Here is a 25,168-nt window from a genome sequence, read left to right as displayed (position 1 = left end):
TGTCTCCTGCCTCTACCCTAGAGGCTGTCCTATTTTCCCTGTCCAAAACCTTGCCTGGCATTTATTATCCCAGTACAAATTCTCTAGTGATGCGCACCCCTTCCTTCCCCTCTCTCTACCCCTCTTCCAGGACACACCCTAGAAGTCCCCCTAAGTCTCCTCTCCCACAGCTTAGCAGCTCCTCCTCCCCATTCCCCCCACTCCCTCTTGACATCTACCCTTTCCCATAGCCCTTGAGGCCTCTCCATTTTCTCTCTTCCAAAGCCTGGTCTGGTCTCTCTGTGTCCCTTTCCTCCCCCCTTGCCCCCATGAGGCCTTCCTGTTCCCATCAGCCCTCCCCCTGGCATCTATCTATCCCACTCACCCTTTCGAAGTGTTCCCGCTTCATCCTTCCCCAAGGGTGACCGCTACTCCCCATCCCAGGGGGTTGCTCTCCAAAGCCATAGGGGCTGGCAGCTGTTCGGGGCAGCAACTTGCCATTACTTGCACCCTTGTGGTGCCTCCTGGGGAGCCCTGCTAAGTGGTGCACTGAGCACAGGTGCTCCTGGCCTGGCAGGGTATGCACACTCACAGGATAACCTGTCTGTTGGAGGGGGGAGGTGGGTGATGACACACTTCCCCTTTGCCTAGGGGTGTGAGTCCCACCCCCACCACAGGGCCAGGCACATAGAGATGTCTCCTAGGGTTGGCCCACCCACAGTTTTTGCACCAATTTAGTTATATCTGCTTAGAAAGCAACATAGTTAAATAAGTGATCCAATTATATCAGTGCAGGTGTTTTTATTGGTATAACTTGTTTTGATATGAACACTTCTGTAGTGATATAACTATTCATAGTAGGGGGTTACAGTGATTTAATGATCTTTGTTTCTATTCCAGTACTTAAATTGGTGAAAAAACTGTAGGTAGGTAATCCCTTACTAGAGGGATTTCCACTTCCGTGCTGATCTCCCCAAGTGGGAAATGCACAGAGGATCCCCTTTACACTAGGGAGAATTGTTTCTTTTGCATGTTGGTGATTTTCCCTAATTTGCTTCCTGAACCTGACACACATAGAGACTCAGTTTACAGGGGAAGGGAATGTCCCCTGTGTGAGATTTACAGATGCACTGGGGGAACAACCAATTAATACTTCTCTTTATTGTTGTCACATAAGATGTAAATGAAAGAATTAGTGAAATGAACTCTATGCATCATTTGTTGCTGCAAGAGGTTGTATCACATGTTCTGCCTGGTTTTAAGGAGGGTAATTTTGTGGTATTCATAGTAAGATGTGTGCTAAAAGAAGGGTCCAGTCAGATGTTGGATATTTGCTAGATGGGTCAGAAAGAAATTTGACTCCCTTTCTGCTGTGTATAGCATTGCACGAGTAGCCAAATCCATTGTAGGAATGTTTGCCGTCTTTTGAAGCTTCAGGTATTGCCAGGGATAGACTGTCTGATCCAGTATGACAAATCCGGTGAATAGTTTGGTTAAGGAGGTTTTTCTCTTTGGTATCTTTCTTCTCATGAGCAGTCTTTGCTGTATGATGTCTGCATTACGGGATTAATAATAGACATTGCTGCCATGTCTGGTCTTTTAATAGACTGTAGTTGATGAAAAGGAGGGCTTTGGGACCACCACCCCTCCCCATACTGAGATTTCTGACATTGTGCAGTCCAGTACACCTTCTTTGCTGTAGGTGGTAAATCAGATCAATTCTGTACCAATCCACTTGAGTGTTCCAGTATATGTTCATTCAGTACTATACAACCTAGCTGCTAAGAAGTCTGCTAGGAAATAAAAAATCAAATCTCTTAACTCGATAAAACTATAAAATGAAAAAATAGAAAACAGGAAAATAGTAATGTAAAGATATTGTGTGTAAACCAAATAATTTAGTTTTGGGGTGTAAAAAAAAAAAGCTGAGAGAATTTGAGTTCTAGGCTATAAAAATAAATGATGTGCCTTTAACAAAGGATTTGACGAGAGAACTACTGGAATCTAAGGGATACTTGCAAGTCTCTGATGATGAAGAATCAGCTTTCTAAGTAATGGTGATGGATTCCATTTATGAGCCTTAATTATAATCCATGAACTTGAATGACCAAAAATAAGCATCATTTTGTGAATGTCTGTCTCTGCCACATCTTCTCTTTAGACAATCTAGATAGATCTTTCCTTTATTTCTTTTAAAGCATTGTAGCTTGTAGGCTGTCTTTGAAACCTATCAGGTGTGTAGCAAACCTTTTTCTGAAAAATGGTTTCTAGTATTCATTAGTGGCAATACATTCAGATGATTTTTGTTCGCTTTCCTGCTATATTAGAGTACATAATATATTTGTTCTAAATACTTGTGACATCCCCTCATTCTGTTGACATACTTTTATCTTATCCACTGCAAGAAAGTTATCCCAAAGTATTCAGCCTGTGCAGACAGCCAGACTTTAGAAACTCTGAATATTTTCATGCTTAAAGAGCGCACACATTTTTAAATGAAATGATGTAATTGAACAATGCTTTTACAATCTACATTACTTTAAATATTATGACATAAGTTGTGGAATTTGTCTTTTAAAGGGATACAACCTTAAAAAACACCTCTCTGAAAATGTTTTGTTATAAGGAACATGTAAAATTGCAAGGAAGAAAGTGTGTGGTTGGTATGCCTTACTTCTAATGTCACTACATATTAGTATTTCAACAATTATATTTGGAAATAATGAAATAACAGTTAACTTTTTAACAGTTAAAAGGGAATTGGTTTGTTTTAATATACTTGGGAATAAATATGAAAATGCAACCTCTGTGCACTTAGGCAGAGATTTTTAAAAATATTTAGGGGTTGCTGTGTTCAGTGTCACAAAACCTGATTGTTGGAATTTAGACACCTAAGTGCCTGAATCCCTTTTGAAACCGGCTTCTAAATCAGTTACGGGTTGTGATGCTGAGCACAGCAGTGCCTAAATACCTTTTAAAAATCTGGGCCTTGCTCCTGACTCAACTCCATGGGAGTCCACTGTCTTTAATTTGCATAGTAGTTAAAATTAGTACTCACAATGAACTCTCAGGAAGAAAACAAATGCTTAGTGCTGCTATGTCAAATGAGCATAAAAGTGGACCACTGAAAAACAATGGGTGGGTTGATACATAAAAGTGTAGTAAAATAAAAATGGTTTTAACTAATACCACTATAGAAGAGAGGAAAAAGAATTCTAAAGCTTTAACAGCATTCCTTCTTCCAGCTTCCATTTAATCAAGTTACAGAGGAAGCCTCTTAAACTACATATTGTGTTTACAGGCAGGCTGTTTGTAACATGTATTAGAAAGAAAAGTCTGCTTAAGCTAAATCATGAGTTTTATTTAAATTTGAAGTTGGAAGAAATCAAATTCTGCAGATGAAATGTTAAAATACCTGTTCCATTGTTCACAGAAAACGGTTTCATTCATTTTATTCGAGAGGAATGAATAAAGGCAGGTTCTCTAAAGCAGAAACATCTTACTAAATGGATGTTTTTTCTCTGATCGCATATCTGTATTGACAGTGTAATTACTGAGTACAATGTCTTGCATGCAGAAGTGTGACTCCTGTTCGTTTGTATTAAGAGCAGTTTTAGTGGAAAGTTTGTGGAAGACTTTCAGGAGGAAAGACTTTCAGGCTGCTAAACTTGGCTGAAGATGGCACTTATGAAGTAGATGGCAGATTATCTATCTAGCACAGGGGTTCTCAAACTGTGGGTCGGGACTTCAAAGTGGGTGGCGATCCCATTTTAATGGGGTCGCCAAGGCTGGTGTTAGACTTGCTGGGGCCCAAGTCCAAGCCCCACTGCCCAAGGCTAAGGTTATATGACCCCCGTCCAGGACAGAAGCCCTTGGGCTTCAGCTTTGGTCCCTCCCACCTCCACCCAGGATGGCAGGGCTTGGGCAGGCTCGAGCTTTGGTCCCTCCCCCCCCCCCCCCCAGGATCGTGTAGTAATTTTTGTTGTCAGAAGAGGGTCACAGTACAATGAAGTTTGAGAACCACTGATCTAGCATATTACATACCTGGATATTATATATAGAAATAGCTTTACAAGAAGATGGCTTAAAATGATTGGGGTTTTTGCCAGGAGCAAGTCTTTTGGGAAACATGCTCGATAGCATTTAGAAGTAATGTACCGCAGGGTACTGGAGCTCTCAGGAATGGTAATGGACTGTGTACAGGCTCTCCCCCCACCCCCCTCAGTTGCTGGTTTGAGTCCAGCCCATGTTAGTAATGACAGAAAGTTGTTAACATCTGATGACTTTTAAGTGTGGTTATTATTAAGGCTATGTTTTAGTCATGGGTATTTTTAGTAAGTCATGGACAGTTCATAGGCAGTAAACAAAAATTCATGGCCTGTGACCTGTCCATGACTTTTACTATGTACCCCTGATTAAAACCCTGGGGTGGGGCGGAGCGCGGCTCAGGGGGGTACCTTGAGAGGGAGGGGGGTTGGCAGGGCTGGTGCAGACTCCCTACCCAGCTCCTGGGAAGCAGCGACCTCCAGCTCCTAGCTCAACTTGCTGCCTCCGCTCCGCCCCAAGCCCAGGTTCTGCAGCTCCTATTGGCTGGGAACTGCGGCCAATGGGAGCTGTGGGGGTGGTGCCTGCAGGTGGAGGCAGCACAGGGAGCTAGAAGCTGAGGGAGGGGAGTTCCTTTGGCCTTTCTGGGGCACCACCTCCAGGTAAGTACTGCACCCCAACTCTGAGCCCCCCCAAACTCCTGTTGCTGGGGGGGGGGGCGCGGCTTGAGACTGACCTAACAGCGACAGGTGCGACTGGCCTGGGGGCTGCTCGGGGGCTCCTGGGCCATCTGCATGGGCCACTGCAGAAGTCATGGAGGTCACGGAAAGTTGCGGAATCCGTGACTTCCATGACAAACATGGAGCCTAAGTTACTATATTTACATAGTCTCAGACTCTGCATAGCACTTCACAAAGATTTAGAAGAAAACAAGGGTCCCTGCAGTGATACAGAATCCAGCTTCTAATGCACAAGGTACCTATGTCACAATAAAAACACACTAATTGGCAAGTTTAGTGGCGGTGTTAGAGGCCAAGGACTGAATGGCCATGTGGAGACTCTGCTCTTACCCATAGAGAGAGTCCTTCCAGACTCGATCATACAAGGGAAAGAATGTGGGAAGCTTGCATTGCTTTTGCTCATCCTTTACGTATTCTGTGGATAAACAGAGTACTCTTCAGTTTCCAGGGCCAAGGACAGAGGTTTTGCTCAGGTAACTGGTTCATTAAGTAAAACAAAAAGAAACTCTTAGGGCTTGTCTACACTGGCACTTTACAGCCCTGCAACTTTCTCACTCAGGGGTGTGAAAAAACGCCCCCCGGAGCACTGCAAGTTTCAGCACTGTAAAGCACCAGTGTAAACTGTGCACAGCGCTGGGAGCCACGCCTCTGGTGGAGTTGGTTTTTAGAGCCCTGGGAGAGCTCTCTCCCAGCACTGTGCCGTGACTACACAAGCCATAGTAAAGCACTGCCAGTGTAGATTAGCCCTTAATGGTAAGTGTGCTGAGACAGAGCTGTATTCTTTCCATGATTAAATTTGTTCAGGACTCTTTAAATCCACTTTCTTTTGAAAAAGTATCCGTATACTTGTTTATACAGTATATGTCTGGTACCTTGAGGAGTTGATCACACTCCATGCTGCCTGATCTATCTTTTGGACTGATGATTCCTGTTTGTCTTAAGTTTTTGCATGTGTGACTTGAACTCTCTCCCTCAGCCCCAGCACAAATATATTACATATAGTTTCTTGTTACTGCAGTTTTCTCTTTACCTTTTGCATTAATATGACTTGGATTATTGGGGGGGTGAAGTGGAGGGATACGTTTTGCTTCATAGCTCATTAAGAAACCCAATCATGGAGGTTCACACTGTATTTCATCAATCATAGTGTAACACTTTCCCAATAACCTGTTATGGAAGTTAGAGAAGGAAAGATAGCAATTGTTATAAAAGGAAATCTGTTTACAAGTAAACTTTATACATAGGACACATAAAAACCAGCAAACTCAAAACTATCCTACCTTGCTGTCTTGTATGAAGTTACAATTGTATATTCGTGTAAAATTATGGGATAGATTCTATCAGAGTTTTGGGTGACGGGAGTAAAGTCTCAGAGACAGAAATGGGGGATAATTCTTCAGTAGTGAAGTTCTGCTGTCCCAGGAAATTTAGGGAACCTGCCCAAGTAGCCAGGCACTCAGTTTTCTCAGAGGAAGTGAAGAAGGAACTGATTTTCAAAGTATAATCTCCACTTTTCTCTCCTAGAACTGGTGTTTGAATCTTATATTACCTTGTTTCAAAACCCAGAGGATGTGACTTTTCAAATAGGGGGCTCAGGTTGGTTTGGTTTGAATAATTGAGAATCTACTGAATTTCATAGCTTCATGTTATTTGTTTTCTTAAGTGGGACAGAAGTTTTGTTCTGTGAATAGACATCTTTTTAAACTTAAACATGCATACACAAGCATGTTCAAGTTTTTTTATTTTCCCCCAGAGTTTAAATACCAGTGTTTGTATAAATCATTGTGAGCTGCAGTATAATTGTGTTTTGGCATGCAAATAAGCACATTAAGCATCCCACTTTGCTTTAGATTTCCTTTACACAGCATGTCCACAAATAGCTTTTTAAATTGGGGTGCAGTTTACCCAGACTACGTTTGTAAGGGTGAATATTTTTGTCACAAGTTTGAATTTGTATACTAGTTATACTTGCAGAGCTTCTAAAATTGACATTGATTGAAAAGCTATATTCAACTGTAGAAAATCACTTCCTTCAATTAGCTCTTTTAAAGCTTTTTTATTGCTTCACTAAGTGGCCACTGCCATGTGCCAGATGTCAGAGGTTTATATCATTATTCACAGTGGCTTGTAGTACCTTACAGGTTAAAAATACTATTTTGGTTTCCTTTTATTTTTCGCTGCCTTCTATTTGCATATTGTTATTGCAGGGCTTGTTTTCAATATCATCTTCAGGTACTGCTTCTGTTGGTGGGCTGGGAACTGTTAAGTATTTGTTATAAAGGGGTAGTATACGTGGAGGGGTTGGAGGTCACAAAGGTCAAACTTTGATCCTAACAACTCTAGTGTTGTAATTGTGTTTATGCCAGTGATCTAGGTGTGACTACAAGCTCTGGTCAAGTGTAGGTAGTCTCTTGGTCTATTCAAGGCCATGATCAAGTGTCTTGATGTTTTTGGTCTTTTGGCCTCGAGATGAAAACCTTGTCTTTGCTTCTGGGACCTTGAAGTGAAAAAATTCTTTGTGTTCAGATAATTGACATGCTTATATAGGATATAAGTTCTACATCTAGAAAAAAATCTGCAGGTTCATTTTACATGCTGGTCTTACGTGTGGTGCCTTTTAAAGGCACAATAATCAACTTAATTTGGTCCAAACATAAATGTTATAAATGTCAAGTTTTTTATCAAACCTAAGCCCAAATGTGAAACGGGCTTCACAGATTCATAAATAACAAAGACTAAATTATGTATTGTTTTTATTCATCTAAAGTGATGATAGTAACACAATTAAATTTGTTTACATGTTTACATTGGTAGTGTCTCTTTAAGCGCTTTCAGACCAAGTGAAACAATTCTGTTTTTAATTCACGTTCTGGTAGCTCAGCAACTACACTTGGCAGATTACTGTTTTCGTTGTGCAGGAATTGCAGCGCCATGAAGCTTTGCTAGTTATTTCCTGGAGTGTCAAGTGGTTCCTCTATATAGCAATTTTTCAAATGCTAATTGCAGATTATTTTACCATGTGAAAATAAAATTCATTATAAAACAAGGCTTGTAATCAATTACTGTTCAGATATTGTTAATGAGACATCATCTTAAAAATTGCACTACTTAAAAAATTGCTTGCCTACTATTCTAAATAGCATAAGTGAGATTACTGTGATGATGGAGTCTCCCATTGAGTTTGATGGGTGAGCTACAGTCACTTATTGTGAGTCCTGAGATGGGACCGAAGACCAACTTTGGACCTGCAGCTGCATCCACAAGTGCCAGAGGTGAAGACAATTGTAGATGAATGTGTGCAGCTTTTAGCTTTATGCCCTCTCTCCTTGGTTGCAACAATCCACAAGCTCTCAGTCTTTCAGTCCAAGATGATAGAGGTGCTGCCATTGACTCTTGTCATGGGCTAAGAGCTCCAAGGTGTTGAGGTCAACATCACAAGACTGCAGGTTGACCTTGAGAGTGTATTTGTAATGTTTTCCTGGTCTGCCCCTAAAACAAGTTGCTGTCTTCAATTCTGCCTAGAAGATGGCCTTCGGTATTCCACTGTCAGACATACAGACCACGTGACCACACTATCTCAGCTGAGTTCTCACTATAAAAACTTCAATGCCTGGGAAGTTGCAGCACTCAAGCACCTCAGTGTTTGGCAATAAATATTGCCAGACACTGAGGTGTCCTCCTTATAACTGAAGGATTAAAGGAGAAAATATTTATTTGGTTTGTGTACCTATTTACTTGGATTACACAGACAGCTGTCAAATACAATTTTACTCTTCCACTCTATAGTATAGTAAATTTTCTTTGGCTACCTTTAGACAAGGAAACATTCTTAAACAGTGGTGTCAACAGGATTTAGCACGTTTATAAACGTTTTAGCTGGTTGTGGTCAAGTATGGGGAGAGGTTAAGAAAACATTCGAATATTTTTAAACAACTCATTTTTCTAGTCTAGATAAGGCCTTAATAAAAAAGATTGTAAAGCTCCCAACACTTGTTGACAGTGGATCGAATGAGACTGCCCATGAAAGGCCTGCTGGTCACAAGACCACTTACAGGCCATATCCCAGGATCCATTCTTTGTTTTGGCAGTACAACTTCTAAAAGGCAACAGGTTAAATCTGGGGCTGTTAAGCGATTAAAAAAATTAATTGCTCGGTTAAAAAAAATGTGAAATTTCTAAAGATAGCTACAGCACTCAACCCAAGATTTAAGAATCTGAAGAGCCTTCCAAAATCTGAGAGGGATGAGGTGTGGAACATGCTTTCAGAAATCTTAAAAGAGCAACACTCTGATGCGGAAACTACAGAACCCAAACCACCAAAAAATAAAATCAACCTTCTGCTGGTGGCATCTGACTCATGATGATGAAAATGAACATGCATCGGTCTACACTGCTTTGGATGGTTATCAAGCAGAACCTGTCATCAGCATGGACGCATGTCCCCCGGAATGGTGGTTGAATCATGAAGGGACATATGAATCTTTAGTGCATCTGGCATGTAAATATCTTGCGACACTAGCTACAACACTGCCATGCAAATGCCTGTTCTCACTTTTAGGTGACATTGTAAACAAGAAGCAGGCAGCATTATCTTCTGCAAATGTAAACAAACTTGTTTGAGTGATTGGCTGAACAAGAGGTAGGATTGATTGGACTTGTAGGCTCTAAAGTTTTACATTGTTTTATTTTTGAATGCAGGATATTTTTGTACATAATTCTACATTTGTAAGTTCAAGTTTCATGATAAAGAGATTGCACTAGAGTACTTTTATGAGGTGAATTGAAAAATACTATTTTATCATTTTTACAGTGCAAAAATTTGTAATAAAAAATATAAAGTGAGCACTGTACACTTTGTATTGTGTTGTAACTGAAATAGATATATTTGAAAATGTAGAAAAACATCCAAAATATTTAATAAATTTCAGTTGGTATTCTATTGTTCAACAGTGTGATTAATCACAATTAATTTTTTAATGGCAATTACTTTTTTAGTTAATTGTGTGAGTTAACTGTGATTAATTGACAGCCCCAGTTAAATATAAAGGTTGTCTTTCAAGTAATGCTTGATAAAATTCTACTGTCTGAAAGCACTGATCTCAAATAACTCTGCCAGAATTTCAAGAAAGTTGTGGTTAGATATAAAAATGCATAATTTACAAAAACAGTGACATCAGAAAGATGGGAATTTCTTGGGGGATTTTCTTGCATATAATTTAGGTTATGGTAGAAGACAGTATATTCGACTTGATGAAAAGACAGGTGCTGTTTTCTCATTTGTCAAAAGATGAGTGAGAACAGTTACTGTGTTTAAACCCTCATTAGAAAACCTGTATTAGAAGCTCATCTTGGTGCACCAAGATGTGACAATTCCACAATTTGAGCCTCTGTACTTAAATATTTGAAATGGATTAAGGAAAATGATGACCCTCTTTCTTTTCCACATTCTAAATGTTACACCATAATTAAATGGAAAACATGGAAATTACTGTGATTAACTATAATTAATTAGTGTAAAACTAAAATAACACTTACTAAGCTGTATTAACTCAGTTAAAGAAAAAACCTGCAGTATTAAAGTATTGGAAATAAGTTTGCAAAGGAAGTAGAAATCAAAGCAATATTGCATGTTTTATAAAACCAAGGCAGATACTGGGTATCCAGCTGTTATGAAAAAATGCGTATCTTACAGAAAATCAGTATCTTAAGACTAGATGATAGTTCCCACCAGAATTCCTGTAGAACTCACCCATGCCTGAAAATGTGGTAGGTAATAGAGAGTTCTGATAGAATTTGATGGACTATTCAAAAGATGTTGCCCAGATGTTTGTACCTTCCAGTCTGGTTCTGCTGTTCAAGTCACGTAATAACATGAACAAGGTGCAAACTCACCACCACCTGTTTAATCTCAGTGAGTGAACTTCAAAGCCTAACATGGATCACTGAAGTGTTATTAGAAGTGACCTTGCATAGAAGAGAAGTCTCTTTGTTTTTTTTGGAAGGGGGTGCGTGTGGAGGAGAGAAAGATGAAGGGGATTGTTGCTTTGTGATGTATAAAGAATTAATTGTTTAAAAAACAAAAACTTTTGAATATCAGGTGTGGTCTTCCAGCAAAACCAGCGAAGTCTAAGGCCTGGTCATACTACAGCTTACGTCGACCTAACTGTAAGCATCTACACCAGAGGTTCCCAAACTGGGGTTTGTGACCCCCTGGGGGTTCACAAAATGTTACAGGTGGTTCTCGGGGGAAAAAAATCCCTAATGATGGACAGAGCTGTCCCTAGGGATCCCAGTCAGCACGGGGCCAGCAGCCCGGAGCCCCTGGACTTCCAAGAGCTAAGCAGACCAAAAACAAGCACATCTATCACATTGAGGAGATTTAAACTTCAAGACTCCTTATAAGAAATGGAAAGGGAAGTGGATATTTTTTGCTGTTTTAAAAATTAAATAGGCAGCTAGTATTGTTTTTAAAATTATGAAGAACAAGTTTAAGCTTTGTTGTAATGTGTGGTGTTTGCCCGGACTGCTCAAGACCTGAATGCTTGTGTAGGAGGAACTCTTTGAGTTGGCTTCTTAAATACCTTCATGCTGTTTCACATCTGGTACTCTTTGATGAAACATAGGAGCCTTGTATTATAACAGGCTTATTGAAAGTGATACAAGCTATGAATGTGAGATCTTGGAAGAGTGTTGCCGTTTTCATAAAGTAATTAAAGTACTGTAATGATTATTAATAAATAGTGTGTAATAAGCATGTCATAAAAACAAATTTTATATTTTCAAGATCACTGCTTTTATAATTTATACTCAAGTAAAGGAGAAAATCCCTGGAAATACTCATTTTTAGACGGGGGTTCACGAGACTTGAAATTTGAGTAAAAGGGGTTCACAGATTGTTAAAGTTTCGGAACCACTGATCTACACTAAAATGTTGCTCCCACTGATGTAACTTGCCTACTACAACGAATTCATAACTCCACCTCCGCAAGAAGTGTAGTGTGTAGGTCAATGTAATTTGGTCGACTCAATGTCAGTGCAGATATTGTGTTGCTTACATCTACTGTTGCTGCCTTTCAGAAGCCGTCCCGCACTGACAGTCAAATTGGTGCAAGCGCTCCTGGTGAGGAACACACTGCTAACACAAAGAACATAGTGTGGACATGCAACAACGATTTAATTACTGTGGTGGCTGTACATTAATGTAACTTAGGTTGACTTAATTTTGTAGTGTAGACTTGCCCTAAAACTGCTTTCTCAATAAGCAGCTGAAGGTGTGGAGATATCAAAGTGCCTTTCTCCCAAAAAACAATCAGGAGTTCAAAATAGATGTTATTAAACACCTAACAATAACAAAAAACCCAAAACAGTGTGACACAGTCCCTTTCCCTTAGAGTGTTCCCAGATGAGACTATTTTAATCCAGAGTTAATTGATAGTAAACTCTGAGTGGCAAATATGTTTGTAAATGAGTAATCCTGGACAAACATTTTTGAGTGTCCACACTGGGATTTACAAATGCGTTAGCTAATTCGAGTTAACTGGCTATCAGTTTACTTGAGTTTAAAAAGTTCTAGTCTAGACAAATCCTCAGTTGCTCAGGTTTCACTCTTGTCGTGCCATAATCTCAGTAGACTTGCATCATAAACAGGGACATCGTAATGTTAAAGAGTCAATTTTCTTTCAGACCCTTTATACATCATAAAGAAGCAAAAAAGGACAAATGTAACTTTTTTCTTCTTCTAAAAATATTGTGTATATAAATAGATCAGCGTAATGTTAAAGTCAACAGTTTTGATCTTGGGTGCTTAAATTTAGGTAACTAAATCCATTTAGGCATACATACTTGAAAATATTCCTTTTACATGAATATTAAACTGGCCAACGTGAGTATCCCGTGAGGTGTAGGGCATATATATTGTGCATGTTGAAAATAAATAGATCTATTAATCTACATAACTCTCAAATGAAAATTGAGAATGCTATACACACTGGGGGGTTTTATAAGAATGTTAACTTTTTAATTTTCCAACTAACTGTGCAACCTTAATGTTTTAAATAATGTGGCTTTTTTGCAATGAATTATTCTCTAACTGGGTACTAATGAGCTAAAATCTGGAGAATGTTTGCAGCGGAGTGGGTGGTTTGGGATAGCTGTGGTTTGGGTGTAATATTTTATATATCTCAGGAAATGTTTGTTTTTTTAATATGAATGTGCACACGTTACTGCAAAGAAACACTAAAGATTTTCTTGAGCTAATTGATATTTTAAACCTCTTATTTTTAGATTTTAATAAATGAACTTGACTGCAGTGGAAAAATTTCCTTGCTGGCTTCTGGAATTTACCAGACTACTTGTAGTTTTGTGGTTTTACTGGGCACATAGATTCTTTCTTAATTTGGCCAAGATTCTTGCAGATTTACTTTATACCTAATCTAATTACTGGTCTTTGAAAGAGCCAGAAATTTTACTATGTTTTTGAAATAATTGGGACTGTAGTCTGTCTTATTTTGGAGGATGAAATTAAAGTACCACTAGTGCCGCCAAGATTTCTGACAGGTCTAATACAAAATGAGACTGTCTTTAAATATTACTGATTCTTCTCCCCTTCATCCTAGCAGTTTTTCCTTGCGAATGGAGATAACAGCTAGTCTTCATCAGAACAAAGTTTGAACCAACAGATTTGACAGCAGTGTTCGGCTGTCATTGCAACAGTTTGAAGCGCTTTAAACTGATTTTAATGACAGGAGCAGTGACAAGGTTTGCATGCCTAAAACGTGATCATTTTTGATACTTAGACCTTTCCGTAGACTAGAAGCTATAGTTGTATTTAACATCATGTGTTCCCTCTGGTATGATTCTAGCACAACCTGCATCCAACCCAAATTACTCAATTCTGTCTAGGTTCCGCTAGGTTCCACATACACTGGAGTTCCTGCTAGGGCTGACCATGACCAAGGCAATTCATGTCAGCTTTATTGTGTTACTGTGTTACTGTCCATGTGGATGGAGGCTAATGTAATGTTAAAACACACAAGTCAAATTGGTCTTTCATAACCCTTTGAACTACAGGAGTGATCTCTTTGGCTATGTAGCTAATCTTCATTGCTCAGGGGTCAGCAAGGCCAAAAACCACCTACTGGTTTAAATTTCCCTGAATGGCCACATGCATTCCAGCTGAAGACTGATTCCACAGCAACCAATTACTTTTGGCAACTGATCAGCAAACTGCTTCATGCTTCATCTGTAAATTAGTTATCTATCTGCTATAAAACTATAATGTTGGCAACTAGCTACCCACAATGCTTCTAGCATGTCAGCTGTGGGCATCTTAATTTTGGCTGTCTTCTGGGCCAAGGCACCAGCCGTGCAGAATTCCTTTAACAGAAATCACAAGGCTTACAATAAGATTTCAAGTCATCATGCCAAACTGGAAATTTCCCAGACCAGAATGAAAGCCATATCAAGGGGATGAAGGTGGCCTATAGGAAGACAAAGAACGTAAATCCAGGAATGTTACCAACGTTTTGTCCATTTCCTCATGAAATGAATTGAATTATGAGATTCTGCCCCAGTACAAGGCTGGTATACTTAATGGACAGCTTGGTAAGTTCCTCTTATTTATTATACTATTATATTCCTTTACTTGGCTTCGGGTGGAAACATTGTGAGGTTTTGTGGAGGCAGCCATTATTGGCAGATACAGCTTCATTTGGGCACAAAATTTTCCATCCATCTCTGTGGCCTCCTCAGGTTCCAGCCCAGTTGCAATCTAATCTCCTGGTTGGACTCTGACCACCTCCTTCCCACCGATCTCACCCAGCCTCCCTACACCTTGATATCTCTGGCGGCACAGTTGCTGAGCAAGGAAAGAATGTCCACTCTACCCACCATTTTGCCTGCCAGTATGTGCCATGCCAACAGGCAGTCATAACCAATGGTAATCAGGGAAAATTTTCAAAAGCGAACTGCACACACAGTGCACTGAAGCTTAATTAGGAGGGTTTTATTGCTTTAAAACAATGTCACTTAGCCTTTTCCAGTGGTACCCCATTTTACCACAGGAACAGTTTTGAGATGCACCCCCTCTCATCTAGGCATAAAGAACGGGTGGGTGGTTGTGATGCCCCCACCCTAGTTTAAGAACCCATACTGTAACACAAGCAGAAGCATTCCTAGAATACAGGAGTTGCAGGTGGCATTTTTAACCCCAATATGATATCCCACTTATACAGGTAAGCAAACAAGTGCAGATTATTCCATGTATGCATTTGAACATTTCATAGTAGCACTTGTACAATACAAGTTATTTTCAAACTAGAGTTCACTGAAGTTATCTGATTGGTTTGGATCATATGCTATAAGAAAAAGCAGTGAGAAGTGCATTCAGAGCAATGAGAAACAGTGCACTTGTGCATGCACTGCTTACATGCAATATAGCAGGGGTCAGCAACGTTTGGCACGCGACTCGCCAGGGTAAGCACCTTAGCGGGCTGGGCCAGTTTATTTACCTGCTGACGCGGCAGATTCGGCCGGTTGCGGCCCCCACTGGCCGTGGTTCACTGTCCCGGGCCAATGGGGGCGGCGGGAAGCCTCGGCCAGCACATCCCTCACCCGCGCCACTTCCCGCCACCCCCATTGGCCCGGGACGGCGAACCGCAGCCAGTGGGGGCCACGATCAGCCAAACCTGCCGCGTCAGCAGGTAAATAAACTGGCCCAGCCCGCTAGGGTGCTTACCCTGGCGAGCCGCGTGCCAAACGTTGCCGACCCCTGCAATATAGGCAAAATTATTTTAGTAAGGCAGATACTACAGACACTCTACCGTAATCTGTTTTTGGACTTAATCAGTATCCACCCTTGTGGCACAAGATCAGAAACTTTCCCTTTTATGCAATATTCCACATGGTTCTTGAGGCCTACAGGGATGGCCTGCTTTTCCTACACCTCCACTCCCTTTTACAGCTGACACTGCCTTTCCGAGCATCCAGCAAGTGTCTTCGTAGGCCAAAATGAGACTGTGGTATAGCTCATTGGCTTTCCTCTTATTGCCTGAAACACCTGGGGCCTTTCATACTCTGGAGATGAAATATTAAATTGTCTTTAAGGATCTAATTCCCATGCCTTGATAGTCTTTGGGAACCTTAAAGGGAAGGCAGTAGTTTACGGTGGTGCTGCCCATGTCTCTTGGTGAAATTATGTATTGGAATGTAAAAGTGAAGATAAGTGTCTATTTTTCCCTTTCCAGAAAGGATTTGGTGCTATGTTGCTGTGGACACTGATATAGACTTTTGGCTTTTCCTACAGGCCCTCTTAATGCTGCTCATCCCAGGCTCAAATCAAGAAGACCCATGTCCTAACTGGACATGCTTCACAGTCGTCTTGCCAGGAGAACAATTCAAAAGAGGGCAGACTGCTTGAATTTCAGGCGTTGTCATACCTCTGCTAGTCTCCTTCTCAGCTGGAGCTTGGAAAAAGGAGACTTCAGGTTGCAGAGAGAGGGTGACAAGCAGTTTGACTGCCAGACCATGGCTGAAAATGTTCGTCCTCAGAGATGTGAACGGAGGACAGTGAATTCCAAAGACATACATTTCAGGGATTTTGAGGTGCTTACACACAAACCCTTAAGCCATCCTGCTCCCTCTGCCTCATGTATTCTGTTTGTACCTGCTCCCTCACCTCCATGTAACGATGCACTCCAGAATAGAGTGCTGTGGTACTTTAAACAGCAGGCGCATGTCTCAACCATAGCCTGTGCATGCCAGTGCAGAGAAGAGGGAATGAGAAACAGCGCCCTGAAGTGATGCACTTCCACTACCTCCAAGGTATTGCAGAGAAGAGTAACCCCAAGCTTTCTTTTTGGGAGAATGCATTTAAGGTTATATATGCAAACCTGACTAGTTAGTTGGGGGTATATTACAATAGTCCATTTAAAAAAAAATCACATTTGGGAGCTAATGTTAGTCTTATTGCAAGAATTGCTTTCTTGGCCTTGTTTTGTAATGCCAGATGCACTGTGTACTGTCTTTTTTTCAGTTTCCAATTTAGTCTTTTGTCACAAGTTGGCAGCTGGTCTACCCTCTCTACTTCCAATAAAGCTGTGTTTAAAACCACTCATTTGTTACTTGCACTTCAAATAATTGTATCTCAAATAATATTTTCACCACCCAAGGAGACAACCGGCGCCTCACTGCCAGGGCTCAGGCTCTCCTTCTCCCCACCCCCCCAAATCCCTCACTGGGAGACAGACTGGGCTCGGGCTTTCCTTCCCCCTCCCCTGAATCCTTTAGCAGGAGGTAGCCTGAGCTCTCCTTCCCATCCCCCCCCCCCCAATCCCTCACCTGGAGGTGGTGGGGCTCCAGCTGTCAGCCCTGGGGTGACAGCAGCTGTGCAGAAGTAAGGGTGGCAATGGGGTGCTAAGTCTGCTGTGAAAAGTGTTATTGACAAATACCACTTTTCACATTGCCTCCCCTCTGTCCTGCTGCTGGCGCGGCACTGCCTTCAGAGCTGGGTGCCCAGTCAACAGCTGCTGCGCTGTGCTCTGACTTCAATTTGGTGGCTATCTATGTACTTGGCTGGGATTGCGGAGGCATAAATGACTACAGAGACAGAGAAGGGGAGCCCGATCAAATAAGTTTGAGAACCACTGATCTAGTGTAATCATTCTGTGTTTGTGGGCCTGACCCATAACTGCTGCTTGAGTGTTTCCTTCATCCGTGAGGAAACGATGCAGTTACTCTTGGAAATCCTCTGAGACTCTCTTCTTGCTGGGTATTCCTCACACCAGGCTCCAAACTAGTCATGCTAGACTACCTGCCACCACCTCAACAGCTGGCATGTGACTTGGAAATCCAGGAAAAGGAGTTCTTCCTTTGATAGTTCTCTTCCCTGTAAGGATCCATGCCAGTGGGGAGTTGGCTGCTGTGGAAGCACTTCCAACTGGGGCCCACATTAGGTGTGCTAGGAAATTATATAATAAGATTTGGGACCTTGGAGGAATTATGAGAGACACCCCCCCCTCCCCCCCCCCCCCCGGAATCTTGGGATTTTCCAGGACAGGTTGTAGGAGTTGAGAAACTAACCCCTCAGCGTGCAGTTTCCCTGAGCACTTGCAAAAGTCTCTCCAAGGCCTGTGTAGTTCATCCATGAGGCACCGCAGTTTGCTGTGGTATTGGGAACTCTGAGATGCATCTCCAGAAAGCATTGCTGCTAAAATAATGAAGTGTAGTGCTAGTGTGGATACAGTGTGTAACGGCAGACCTGTGTGTAGACACACTGACATGTTCAATAGAGTCAAACTAAATATTGAGTGTCTTACAGTTAAGATAACAATGGTGTAGATATTGCTTCAAGTACAGTTTAAAGGTAATGCTTTGTGAGTTGCATTGTCTACCCCCACTTCCCCAAAAAAAAAGTTTCACATTTTTGGTGCCTAACCCTGTTGACTCTTGTAAACTAACTTCTGTAAATGGTCTCTCTATGTAAAACTTTCAGCAAGGTGATTTGTGAAAGATCAGTATTTGAGCCAAGAGATGGTAGTTTATTGCAGAAATAAATTTTCAGTGATCTTCACAAAGTAAGGACTCTTTTAATGACAACTCTCAAGGTAGATCAATTTTTAGGCCTAATATCCTCGATTATAACAGTTCCAAGCTCTATCGTAAAAGAAATATAACATCTGTGGAGCAACTGGCATAGCCTGGTCAGACTAATTATGAAAGCTGTGATAATGACGGTTATCCCCAAACTTGTAATTTGATGTCTTTAACTGTAATTCTGGTGGACACTTGTGCTTTTAAGTATGCAGTACTCACAGACATGGGACTGTTAAAACATTGAATTTGTATCTTGATGGCTCAGTGCCCTGATGTATTCACCCATTACCTCTAAAGGAGACAGGTTTGCATTCCATAGATTCTATTACAGCAGAGTGAATATTTCATATTGAAGTAATTGCATGCAAGGAGATCTTGCAGTGTTGGTCTGCCTTTTTTTTTTTAAAACATAGTTTTGTCCACACTGATGCTCAGACTGGGCTACTGAGCTGGTTTAGAACAGTGTTTTAAACCATATTCAGCGAATAGTGTTCTTGGTCCAGTGTAAATGGGAGGCCTTTGTCAGATAAAGCTGACATCTTGAATATTTTTTGTGTATTTTTGAAGTTATAGGGCTAAATCCACTTTTGTTGTTAGGATGCACAACTGATGAAGGTGGCCCGTGGTCTCACCCTAAAAAGAAACCAATTTCACAGTATAAATCTCATGTTACAAAGATGATAGTCTTAAGCTGTAAAGAAAAATTAAAAAGCAGGAGGCAAATGAGAAATAAAAGTATTGGTAATGAGAGAGGACAGGCAATATAAGATAGAGAATGCTGAGGTCGGACCTGTTGTTTGTTCATAGTATACATTGTACTGTTTATACTTTCAAATATGTTTATAGTTTCCAGGCAAGCAAGTTTTACATACAACTCAGATGTTGAAAAATAAATACTTTAGAGGATCTGAACTGGTACATGTGATTTGTTGATTCAGAGATTTTAAATTTTGTTCTTTCTCCTTTGGAAGTAACTACTTGATTTCTTCAGTGATTTTGACTCAGTAAAAATGAGACAAGCCACCTTAAATGATTTACTATCAGGTCTACATTACCATTCTAACTCTATTTAAAATCCATTCAACTGAACTTGTTTGAAAACCCAGTGCCCTAACATTTATCATCAGCCTACCCATCAATTGGCAATTCAGAAAATTCTCCTTGCTCTGGCATTCTGAGGCACTCTTGTCACACTTCAACAGAGTAGTGACTGGCTCACTCAAACCATAAAAGTAAAGAAAATGTCAGGGAAAGTTTGAAATAAATTGCTGTTGCACCAACCTATTAAACTTCTTTGAAAAGTTTTTGAAAATAGCATCATTTTCAATTTAACAGTTAATATAAGTGGTTTATTCCTTGAACTTGAGAACACTGTGGTGTAGCATATTGCATGTGTGTGGAAGAGGAGTTTAATTCTGAGAGATGAGGGGTGAGGAGTCCAGCACCCATGCCACCAGTTCCTGGGAAGAGGAAGCATGCCTGTGTTTCTGTCAGGGTGCTGTCCCTGCTCTCTACTCAGAGTTGGTCTCTTATATTGTCCTGTGACTGGAGATTGTTGAACTTTTCCAGTTGCATTCTGCCACGCATACACCCCAACTCCACTCCTGGTTGCTGTTGGGGGGGGAATCTCTACTACTCTTGTGCCTCCTGGCTGCAAAGTAGCATCAGGATTAGTTCTCCCTTACTCCATCCACTCCCCAGCTCTCCATTTTTGGGTCCTCTTTCCCAGATAAACACTAATTTGCATCCCCTGTTCTTCAGTAAAGCTATAAACATCAACAAAGCCTTTGGAGCTATCTGTCTCCAGACCCATAGATGTGAGACTGGGATATGGTTTCTTTCACTTAGCAAGTGTTTTGTTTATGCTTAATTTCTCCCTTCACAGTGGCGTGAAATTTCATTTTAAATCCAAGTTGTCTTCATAATTTGACTGACTTCATAAATTAATGTTCCTCTCATAACTTATGGTTATTGAAATAAATTAAGCATGTGACTGCATCTGTAATGTTAGTCAGTTGATTCTGGGCTCCAGAAGGAGTAATACTTTTCTCTGTCTGAAGTAGTTTTCAATAAGAAGAGTGAAATAACAGGAACAAGATAATGTGAGGTGGAAATATGGCTCATATTTAATAGTGGAGTGAGTGAGTAATGAGAGAGAGTCACTAGGAGCCTCTGACAGCCACTATTTATGTATATTTTAAGGCTCCAAATCTGCAACCTATTCCACATAGGCAGCTCCCTGCATCATGAGGTCAGCTTGTACAGAACAGCTTGCAGATTTGTGAGTGTGTGAGGCAGATGGTGATGGCTAGAAGGGAGGAGAAACTTACCCCTGTCAACCAACCAGGTATAATTCAGTCACTGATATTTAAACATGGAGAAGCACCTTATTTATGCATCCAGCCTCTTCTGAATTGTGTAAAGCATATAAACACAAAAGAAAATGGGGTCCCTACTTTAATTGGGAGTTGTGTTCATGTAAGGAATGCATGCTTAGGGCCTTAAGTAACTGAAATGATAGCTTGTTTTCCCTTTAACAATTAAATACATAATTAAAGCTGCCTCAGAAACTAGGTCTCCTCATTTGCAGACCATTTCTGTGCATGCAGCAGAAGTGGTATGGTTCCTAGCAAAAGATGCACACAGAGCCTCACTGTGCAAGGACTCTCTCCACATGTCTGTAGAGTGAGGGGTTGGGGTCACTGGACCATCCTATTCCTCTGTAAAATCAGAGGCATGTAGGTTTCAAACAGTCAATAATGGCTTGAGAATGTTTCCTCTGTAGCCTGGAGGAGAGGATTCTGTGCCTTCCACACCTCCAGGAAATTGTGTCAAGCCTTTTTACTTAGATTAGCATCAAAGAGAGGATTTGTCCCTAAGGGTATGTCTTCACTACCCGCCGGATTGGCGGGCAGCGATCGATCCAGCGGGGATCAATTTATCGCGTCTAGTCTATATGCGATAAATCGACCCCCGAGCACTCTCTCCCTTCGACTTCTGTACTCCAGCTCTGCGAGAGGCGCAGGCAGAGTCGATGGGGGAGCGGCAGCAGTCGACTCACCATGTGAAGACACCACGGTAAGTCGATCTAAGTACGTCAACTTCAGCTACATTATTCACGTAGCTGAAGTCGCGTAACTTAGATCGATTTCCCCCCCCCCCCCCCCCAGTGTAGACCAGGGCTAAGAAAATAATTGGAAGTGTTCTGTGTTTTTATTGTTTCAGCAATAGATATGCAAAGGAAGATGTTATGTCCCTTGTGTTTGCTTTACCTTGTAAAATCCAGTGTTGTAGATGTGATTTGGTAAGCCAGAACTGTACTTTGAGGATTAGAATGCATTTTGTTTTTGGAGGAATTTTCAACAACCTCTCATCCTAGTCCAAAATCATTTATTGAAAACAGCTTTAGGCAATCACTGCCTACGCTACCAGCAGCACGGCTTAGCTATTGTTAAAAACTGTTCTGTGTTTGCTAGCTCGAACTCTGTCTTCTGAAAATTCATACAGTGGACTCTATAAGGCTTTCTTATTTAGAACCTTCACTGAGAAGTTTGTTTGATTCTACACATTTGCATCCCAGCCCAAACTAATGTCAGGGTCTTCAGTTTACAGAACCATTTCACAAAGCCCCTGAAGACTAATAACTAAGCAATAGATTATTGATTCCAGAAAACAAAAATACAGGTTTAAGACACACACATACTAGTTTAAAAGCCCATATTTCCCATCTCAAAAGGTGATAAGTGTCCTTGTTACCAAACTCTGATCAGGGTAATTTCTTTGAGCAGGTAACAGCAGAGATCTGGAAAGTGATATTATTGGCTGAGTTCAGATAATCTGACTTCCACATTTCATTTACATTATTACAAAATATTAACTCAGTGCATTGTCGTAGAGTAAACTTAATATCATCTCTCATAATTTTTTCTGGCCCATGGGACAGTCTGGATTCTAAAAGGTCTAATGTCCTGGACTTTAGTGTAAAGGACAATTCTCTTTCATGTTAGTCTCTGCAAATACGAAGTCACTAATCTTTAATTCTCAGTGTAGAAATTTGTAGTATAGAATATCTTTATAAAAATTACAAAAGATAATGTTTTTTGTCTGTCTTTTAGGACACTCGTGGCCACTTGCATGGTGAAAAAGCATCAGCAAAAGTGAAAAAATGGGTGTAAAAACATTTACTCATAATTCCCCTGCTCACAGCCAGGAGATGCTTGGAAAACTTAACATGCTTCGCAACGATGGACATTTCTGCGACATCACCATTCGCGTACAGGACAAAATCTTCAGGGCACACAAGGTGGTCTTGGCAGCCTGCAGCGACTTCTTCCGCTCCAAACTAGTTGGCCAAGCAGAAGATGACGGCAAGAGTGTATTAGACTTGCATCATGTGACAGTGACTGGCTTCATACCCCTTCTGGAGTATGCTTACACAGCCACACTGTCTATCAACACAGAAAATATTATTGATGTGTTGGCTGCAGCCAGCTACATGCAAATGTTCAGTGTTGCTAGTACATGCTCAGAATTCATGAAGTCGAGTATTTTATGGAATACACCCAACAGCCAGCAAGACAAGGTGCTAGATGCAGGACAAGAAAACAGTGCAAACTGCAACTTTACTTCTCGAGATGGCAGCCTTTCTCCGGTTTCCTCCGAATGCAGTGTGGTGGAAAGAGCCATTCCTGTTTGTCGAGAGTCCCGAAGAAAGCGCAAAAGCTACATTGTCATGTCTCCTGAAAGTCCACTTAAGTGTAACACACAAACGAACTCCCCCCAAGTGCTCAATCCTTCAGCTTCCTACGCAGAGTCCAGAAATCAGCCAGTAGACTCTTCCTTAGCTTTTCCTTGGACTTTTCCTTTTGGAATTGATCGAAGGCTTCAGTCTGAGAAGGTGAAACAGGTAGAGAATTCTAGAACTTTAGAACTCCCTGGGCCATCTGAGGCAGCCAGAAGAATTACTGATTATGTGACATGTGAGAGCACAAAAGCCAGTTCACCTCTTGTGATTGAAGAAGATGTGCGTGTCAAAGTGGAAAGGTTAAGTGATGAGGAGGTTCATGAGGAAGTATCACAGCCTGTGAGTGCATCCCAGAGTTCTCTGAGTGATCAGCAGACAGTCCCAGGAAGTGAGCAAGTTCAGGAAGATCTCCTGATCAGCCCACAGTCTTCCTCTATAGGTACAGCCACTTCTACTATTTTATATATGTATACGTACATGCACTTGTGATTTTATTTAAGAAAGTCTGCTTGAATTTTTAATTAGGTCACAGAAGACTGGTGAAACTGTATTTTGTTGTTCTAACTTATGAAATGCAATGCAGTGATTTTAACAGTTTGTTAATAATATAAATTATTATATGTTATATTATAATAGTGCCAAATGGTTTGACCACAGTCCATTCACAGAGAACCATTTTGGAAAGATTGGTGCTTACCTTTAACTCCCTTTACAGTTACGGAATCTCCAAAATGAAGCCTTTTATCAGTGTAGGTACAATGATAGTAGAGAGCTTTTATAATAAAAGTTAAGAACATATTTTGCAGAATAAATGGTGGAAAGCTGTCAAATTAATATCCCAGACAAAAACAAAATAGTGAAGTCATAATATATAGAACCTTTCCATTTCAAAGGGATTTAATCACAAATTGCAGCTCTTATTCTGCCAGATGCTGAGACTAACGTTTTTCCCAGATGACAATTCGTAGCCTTTTTTGGGTTCCTCTAGTGAGCTGTTATCTATTAATAGCTAATATTTAGAGCAGTGATTCTCACCTGGGAGTGCGTGTACCCCTGGGAGTATGCAGAGGTCTTCCAAGGGGTACATCAATTCATCTAGATATTTGCCTAGTTTTACAACAGGCTACAAAAAAAGCACAAGTGAAGTCAGTACAAACTAAAATTTCATACAGACAAAATGAGAAAGTAAGCAATTTTTCAGTAATAGTGTGCAGCGACATTTTTGTATTTTTTATGTCTGATTTTGTAAGCAAGTAGGTTTTAAGTGAGGTGAAATTTGTGGCACGCAAGATAAATCAGTAGTCTGGAAAGGTTTAGAGGACATCACTATAACCATCTGGTTTTCTCTTTGCATAGAAAAGACTCTTACAAATGGTTTTCAGTAAGTCTGAACACAGTTTGCAATATTTCTAATTTTTGCAATATTTCCAGAATTTTGCACAGATTATCTATTTGCCTTTGTATTTCCAAAGCCTATTTATTGAAGGGTTATTTCAGTAAAATCTGGTTTATTTGAGAACTGTTTGGTCGACTTCATTCAGCTAATATCATGCCAAATGCTGTTTCAATTAATAAAATTATAAATATAGTCTTGTACGCTAACTCTACCTCAGAGTTTTGTCACTCTGCCTTCATGAGGGAGTAGTAGGTAGCTGATCTCTCTGACCCTTTCAATGAGGAAATATCTGGCCACTGTAAGCGTACTATTTCAATTGCACAATTGCTTTAAAGAAGCAGGAACTTTGTCATGTTAGTACCTGCTTCAACACTTTGTATATTGCTATTTTTTATATGTCATTATTTGTATAGCTCATCTGGTAGCATTCTACATTGGTAGTGTTTATGCCCAATCTAAACTGCTTTACTTGAGTTTTACAGACATGGTTTTTGTGAATCTCCTTTGAGTAGTAGCCACAACTTGTGAGTAAATTATCAGAGTAAATACTGATAGTTTTTTTAATTGATCAAAAATGTGTGTCATTTTATAAACTACAGGGAGAGTAGAGTTTGTGTTCCAACAGCCTCCAGGAAAAAAAAAAAGACTGGTTCACTGAACTGGTGCAATTTGACC

The 25,168-nt window shown here is 40.6% G+C and overlaps 1 protein-coding gene across 5 annotated transcripts in view; it reads left to right on the top strand.

Moving 5' to 3' along the window:
* ZBTB44 (zinc finger and BTB domain containing 44) overlaps positions 1-25,168 on the top strand; it is a 59,351-nt gene that overhangs the window by 2,368 nt on the left and 31,815 nt on the right. For 3 of the 5 annotated variants that reach the window (XM_054005825.1, XM_054005822.1, XM_054005827.1), the window contains exon 2: positions 22,469-23,536. In XM_054005825.1, coding sequence (XP_053861800.1) covers positions 22,519-23,536 — 1,018 coding nt within the window. In that variant the 5' untranslated portion in view covers positions 22,469-22,518. The other 2 variants (XM_054005824.1, XM_054005823.1) reach the window with 2 other exon arrangements.

The sequence above is a fragment of the Malaclemys terrapin genome, chromosome 15, assembly GCF_027887155.1.
Source record: "Malaclemys terrapin pileata isolate rMalTer1 chromosome 15, rMalTer1.hap1, whole genome shotgun sequence".
Lineage (NCBI taxonomy): Eukaryota > Metazoa > Chordata > Testudines > Emydidae > Malaclemys > Malaclemys terrapin.
Note: the sequence above shows the minus strand (reverse complement) of the source record. Positions and strands in the feature narration are given on the sequence as shown.